Raw genomic sequence first — 6,979 nt, 5'->3', positions numbered from 1 at the left:
AAGTGTCTTTAAGCTCAGACTGAAAGACTTTTAATATTTATGACTGATGGCAACACAATGTCCATTATTTCATTTTCTTAAATTATGTATTAATGATTCACTGTTCATGATAATGTGGAACTAAATTGGTATAAGCTATGTCAATTTCAGTCATTTACTTAAGTACAACCTTTAATATTCTGTGGCCATGTCTTATGACAGATCCACCCCCCCCCCAACTTCTTCTTTTTTATGATTTCTTTTAAAAGTTGCTAAATGCTTGGTCCAGGCAGGAAACATGTGCTAACAGAGTATGGAACAGAAGAATGGCAGTTCTTTCACGGGGTTTTTCCTGCTGGGGTTCTCTGACCGGCCTCAACTGGAGCTAGTCCTCTTTGTGGTTCTCCTGATCTTCTATCTGTTCACTCTGCTGGGAAACACCACCATCATTGCCTTGGCTCAACTGGACCCACATCTTCAGACTCCCATGTACTTTTTCCTCTCCAACCTAAGCTTTCTGGACCTGTGTTACACGACCAGCAGTGTCCCGCAATTCCTGGTTCATCTCCGGACAACAGACAAGTCTATCTCGTTTGGTGGCTGTGTGGCTCAGCTCTTCATCTCGCTTGGGCTGGGATGCACGGAATGCATTCTGTTAGGGGTCATGGCGTTTGACCGCTATGCAGCCATCTGCAAGCCCCTGCAGTACACTGTGATCATGCACCCCCGTCTCTGTGCCCTCATGGCTTCTGTGTCATGGTTCATTGGTTTTGGCAACTCCCTGTTGCAGACAGTGCTCATCTTCCTTTTGCCACTTTGTGGGAGAAATAAAATAGACCACTTTGTTTGTGAGATTCCCGCACTGCTCAAGCTTGCCTGTGTAGACACCACTGTGAATGAGTCTGAGCTCTTCTTTGCCAGTGTGATCATTCTCCTCATACCTGTGGCATTAATCATCTTCTCCTATGGTCAGATCGTCAGGGCGGTCTTAAGAATAAAGTCATCTGCAGGGCAGAGGAAAGCGTTTGGCACATGTGGGTCCCACATCACAGTGGTCTCCCTGTTCTATGGCACGGCCATCTATGCTTACCTCCAGCCCAGCAACAACTACTCCCAGGATCAGGTCAAGTTTGTTTCTCTGTTCTACGCCATCGTCACCCCCACGGTCAACCCCATCATATATACACTGAGGAACAAGGATGTGACGGGAGCAATGAAGAAGGTACTTTGCAGGGGCCAGGATTCCAGATGACTGGGCAGGAAGACCCTTTGATGGAACACATTGAATGCCAGAGTGATTGAGATGTTTGTGACCTATGTGGATCATCTCAAATTTCCCGTGATAAGTCTCAAGGGAATTTACTTACCTCATTCTTTGGAGCAAATGAGTGCTCAAATCCAAGTTCATGGATCCACAGAACTTCCAGAGAGGCTGATTTTTGTTCCTAGATCATTTGCATATATATATATATATGAATTTATTATTTAATTTGAGAAAGAGAGCGCATGAGGGAGAGGGAGAAAGAATCTCAAGCAAACTGTACCCTGAGTGCAGAGCCTGATGCTGGGATTGGTCACACAACGCTGAGATCACAACCTGAGCTGGAATCACGTGTTGGGCACTCACCACGTGCACCTACCTGGCTGCCCGAGCTCTTCCTCACATTCATATTTTAGAGAGCTCCACAGGTTTTCTTATTTCACTTCCATTTGGGAATCCTATTCCATTTCTAAGTGCAAAAGGACATTTATGCCCATGATATGAAGGCATAGGCAAGATAAGAATAGGAACCACTAACGCGCTGTAAGAAGTGTTAACATTTTAGCATTTCGTAGTAACTTCTGTAGGAGGGTCACTTATTCTTGCATTTGGATCATGGCCGGATTACCAGGTCCATAGATTGACTGTATCATTGCCTTTTCACAGAATTAGGTGGGCATCTGTGGGAACAGCATACTTTTAGATGGACGAGAAATTTGGTAACATCACTTCTGATACAGCCATTCAGATATCAGTGCAGGTGTGATGTGAGCAGTGTGACAGTGGTTCTATACAGCCTGTGTGAGGCGTTCCTGTCACACAGGGGCAGGGCCTGGTGAGTTGCTGCCGATACACTGAGCAGCAGCTGCTGAGCCCCAGACAGTGCTTACGTGTCACATTGTGCTGCAGGCAGAGGAGCGCCCGTGTGAGGTCTGAAAGCCGGCTACATGGCCTGGGAGCCACCCCCTGCATTCAAAATGACTTTTAGGACATTATTGTATCTGAAAGTACATAACTCAGTTCCTAGTCAATATTCTATATGTTCTATCTACAATAATGCAGCAAAATTTCAAAGGGGGAAACATTTAGATCTTCTCTTTGTACCATTTTGTAAATTTTTTGATCCAGGCATCAACTGATCTATGCTTTGTACCTCACATCTGCCCAAGGCCCCAGGCAATTTGAATGTAGGGACACATGAAAGTAAGAGAAATGACCTCGGTTTCCCTGGAAATCCCATGTTCTGTGGAGCTTACTCATTTTCACCAGGAGAAAACTTAAAGAAGAAATAAAATATACATGAGCTATTAAAGATCTCTGTGTGTCTAAGCTTTATAGATAGCCATCTCATTATGAAGTAAGTGTCACACAGTTCCTAATTCTGCACACAGTCGAGTGCAGGTAGATGTGTTTGCGTCTTGGGGTGGACACATGCACATAACAACTCTCCTGTTCCCTCTCCTGACAGCTAGCAGGCCTTCCCAGGGCCTTGAACCCTGAGCTGGCCATGCTTGTGCCAAGTGATCTTGCTGCAGAGACAGCATGTGGAGGCTGCAAATGACAGCCAGGGGAGGTTATGCACACGGTCATGTTTTCTCTGTATCAATACGAGCATCACAGTATTCTTACTTGAAATCAACACCTAGGATGTATCTTGACTCCATAGTGATGCTTCCTGTATGCCAGTAGGAAAACAGTTCTGTCCACTGTTTATCCCGTGGGTGACAAACTTCCTGCTTTCCATTATGTCAGCCACATCCTGACAATTATACCCAAATGGTCACTTTAAAGTCCCTCAAGTGAACTGTCTTTGGTGCAAAATCCTCAAGGTCTCATGACGTTACAGAGCCTATTGTAGTGGGTAAACAACTCCTTCTCTGCTCTTAAGGACACACAGAACCTGGGGCAAAATATTTATTTCCTTTAAGTGAATGTGTGAGTGGCATTTGGATATTTACAACTCATGGAAATAAGTTATAGAGAACAAAGACCTCTGGGATCTATGACAGAAAAAGAAGTCAGTTAAGAGTCTAAGAAGTTCAGGATTGTTCTGTGACATTTTTCTAATGTTAGGAATCTGCTCCCCATGGTGTCCATGCCTTGTCTGTAACAGACTCCAGAGTTGTGTAAATTGTCACCAATATTATTTGCACTGCTTCCATCTGCGTGGTCACCAGTAAGTGTCGCATGGCTGTGCACTTGTACCAAGGCTTGGCTAAATTATTCCATCTGTGTTTAGCCCCTGGAGGTCAGGAGCTGATGCTCTAGAGCAAGTCATGGATTCTTCCAGCTCTTCTGCTCCTGAGGAGCACAGGGCACACACCATTTGCTCAGATAGTGATGGCAGAAGCCCAGAATGTCCGTCACACTCACATGAAACACAATTTTTAACAGCTGGTGATTCATTGCCAGTTAGCGAAGGATACCAAGTAGCAGGAGTGTGTGCAGGAGGTCCCAGAGCCATCAGACACAGCCTGGCAGACCCCTTCACTGCAATGGGAAACATTTTCCTTCTCAAATGTGAGACAGAACTAGTGTGGTATGAGTCAGCACAGAGAAAGCTTGGGGGGATTCACACATTGTGTCTCCCTACCTTCATCGCCCTGTCCTGGCTTTAGGACTGTCATTTGGTAGCATATCTGCAGTGTGTAGAGTGGAGGTTCTAAACAGACCTTCTGCATTGTGCTGTAATCACTACTAGGTCAGAAATCACAGCACAGCCACCCCTGTCAGACCCTCACGTTGCTCAGAGTCTGTGCATTTCAGTTACTGTTTGCCAGATCTGCTCTGTCCAGGCTCAGTGAGGAGGGAGGAACAGGTTATAGGTCCCTGTGAGCCCTTTCCTTCGCAGGTGGCTTCTTTTCAGATGCTTGTCTTGTAATACAGGTGAGAAGTTCTTTCCTGGCTGTGGTATTGCAGCGTATTTCAGACTTGGTCTTGCAGACTCTGGGAACCACTGTGCATGGGGATGTGGTTTGCTCTGTGTCAGTCCAGAAACGAGCGCTGCTCAGAGGGGTCAGGGGATGGGGTCCCTGAGATGGTCTAGGGACTGAACACTTGCTCTGGGGAGGGAGACAGTTCCTTCTTCCTCCCAGGGTTCTTCCACTTGTTTTGGAATTAAATTGTAAGAGTAGAGTAACAGGAGAAAAAATTTGAAGGTTTATTAATTGAACATGGAGGCTCAATGATGAAATTGAGACCCAAAGAAATGACCAAGGCAGGCAGTTTTTACACCTCCTATAAAGAGACAAGAAATGTGTGCAGAATTGACAGGATAGAGGAAATACGTTTTTGGGAGCTTTAGTTAGGAAGGAATTGTAATCAGAATTTGGGCTGATGTGCCAATTCCTAAAAAAGTAGCAAGGTTTGTGTCTGTAGCTTTCTCAACTCCAAGGTCCCTACTGGTGGATTTGGGATGTCTTTTACTTCTTCATCCTGGTCAGGTGCCTTTCATGGGGAGATTTGTTTCCTGCATTCAGGAGGACAGAGGACAGTGTGGTGTCCTTGCACCTGCTGTTTCTGAAGTAGCTTCCATTCAAGATAGTCAGTATGACCTTGAGGCCCATTTTAGAATCTGCCCTGGGTCTCTGCACTTGCCATACCCTTGATGCTTTCTAGAAACTTAATTCCATTGATTTACACTGTTGGGGGATTTATTTTAACCATTCGGAACTGAGCGCTGGGTATGGTACGTAAACAATGACTGTTGGAACACTGAAAAAATAAAATTAAATTAAAAAAAAAAGGAAAGCCATTGCTGCTATAAACATTGGGGTATAGCCGGCCCTTCTTTTCAGTACATCTGTATCTTTGGGGTAAATACCCAGTAGTGCAATTGCAGGGTCATAGGGAAGCTCTATTTTTAATTTCTTGAGGAATCTCCACACTGTTCTCCAAAGTGGCTGCACCAACTTGCATTCCCACCAGCAGTGGGGCAAAAATAATGAATACTGTTACGCTGAAAAAAAATAATAAAATTAAAAAAAAAAAGGAAAGCCAAATCAAAAAGAAATCTATGGGGTCTTTAAGAATTGTAAGTTCTTCTGATAAGGCAAGATTTCTGAGGACAGTTTTAAGCTCTTTTGAGAATGATGTTTGTTGTTCAGTTCTTGAACTGTGTCCTTCATCTCAGTAATCATCCTGCACATTTTTTTTCTTAAGTATTTTATTTATTTGTGTCAGAGAGAGAGAGAGAGAGGGAGAGAGAGCACAGCACAAGCAGCAGAGGGAGAAGTGGGGTCCCCGCTGAGCAAGGAGCCTGCTGATGGATTTGATCCCAGGTCCCCAGGATTATGACCTGAGCGGAAGGCAGATGCTTAATGGCTGAGCCACCCAGGAATCCCTCATCCCGGACATTTTTAATGGTTGGATTATTTGGGATCCTCATGGTCAAAATGACATCATGATCAATTGTCAAAACCTTTCCAGGAGCTCCCCCTGATTCTTTTTTTGTTTTTTTAACTTTTAATTTTTTAATAAACATATAATATATTTTATCCCTTGGGGCACAGGTCTGTGAATTGCCAGGTTTACACACTTCACAGCACTTACCATAGCACATACCTTCCCCAATGTCCATAACCAAACCCCCCTTCTCCCAGCCACCCTCCCCCCAGCAGCCCTCAATTTGTTTCGTGAGATTGAGTCACTTATGGTTTGTCTCCCTCCCAATCCCATCTTGTTTCATTAATTCTTCTCCTACCCCCTTAACCCCCAATGTTGCATCACCACTTCCTCATATCAGGGAGATCATATGATAGTTTTCTTTCTTTGCTTGACTTATTTCGCTAAGCATGATATGCTCTAGTTCCATCCAGGTTGTCACAAATGGCAAGATTTCATTTCTTTTGATGGCTGCATAGTATTCCATTGTGTATTTATAACACATCTTCTTGATCCATTCATCTGTTGATGGACATCTAGGTTCTTTCCATAGTTTGGCTATTGTGGACATTGCCGCTATAAACATTCGGGTGCGTGTGCCCCTTTGGATCACTATGTTTGTATCCTTAGGGTAAATACCCAGTAGTGCAATTGCTGGGTCATAGGGCAGTTCTATTTTCAACATTTTGAGGAACCTTCATGCTGTTTTCCAGAGTGGCTGCACCAGCTTGCATTCCCACCAACAGTGTAGGAGGGTTCCCCTTTCTCCGCATCCTCGCCAGCATCTGTCATTTCCTGACTTGTTAATTGTAGCCATTCTGACTGGTGTGAGGCGATATCTCATTGTGGTTTTGATTTGTATTTCCCTGATGCCCAGTGATATGGAGCACTTTTTCATGTGTCTGTTGGCCATCTGGATGTCTTCTCTGCAGAAATGTCTGTTCATGTCTTCTGCCCATTTCTTGATTGGATTATTTGTTCTTTGGGTGTTGAGTTTGCTAAGCTCTTTATAGATTTTGGACACTAGTCCTTTATCTGATATGTCGTTTGCAAATATCTTCTCCCATTCTGTTAGTTGTCTTTTGGTTTTGTTAGCTGTTTCCTTTGCTGTGCAAAAGCTTTTGATCTTGATGAAATCCCAATAGTTCATTTTTGCCCTTGCTTCCCTTGCCTTTGGTGATGTTCCTAGGAAGATGTTGCTGCGGCTGAGGTCAAAGAGGTTGCTGCCTGTGTTCTCCTCAAGGATTTTGATGGATTCCTTTCTCACATTGAGGTCCTTCATCCATTTTGAGTCAATTTACATGTGTGGTGTAAAGAAATGTCCAATTTTCCCAACACCATTTATTGAAGAGGCTG

The 6,979-nt window shown here is 44.1% G+C and overlaps 1 protein-coding gene across 1 annotated transcript; it reads left to right on the top strand.

Moving 5' to 3' along the window:
• Positions 1-292: 292 nt before the first annotated feature.
• On the top strand, positions 293-1,231 carry LOC116587604 (putative olfactory receptor 2B8). The gene has a single exon (XM_032338227.1). It carries the CDS (start codon positions 293-295, stop codon positions 1,229-1,231), a length of 939 nt encoding a protein of 312 aa, XP_032194118.1.
• The last annotated feature ends 5,748 nt before the right edge of the window (positions 1,232-6,979 follow it).

This window comes from Mustela erminea, chromosome 4, assembly GCF_009829155.1.
Source record: "Mustela erminea isolate mMusErm1 chromosome 4, mMusErm1.Pri, whole genome shotgun sequence".
Taxonomy (NCBI): Eukaryota; Metazoa; Chordata; class Mammalia; order Carnivora; family Mustelidae; genus Mustela; species Mustela erminea.
This window is presented reverse-complemented; position numbering and strand designations above follow the sequence as displayed.

Excerpts from the sequence above, each read along its gene's own strand:
- LOC116587604 (XM_032338227.1), top strand. The coding sequence starts at position 293 with ATGGAACAGAAGAATGGCAGTTCTTTCACGGGGTTTTTCCTGCTGGGG.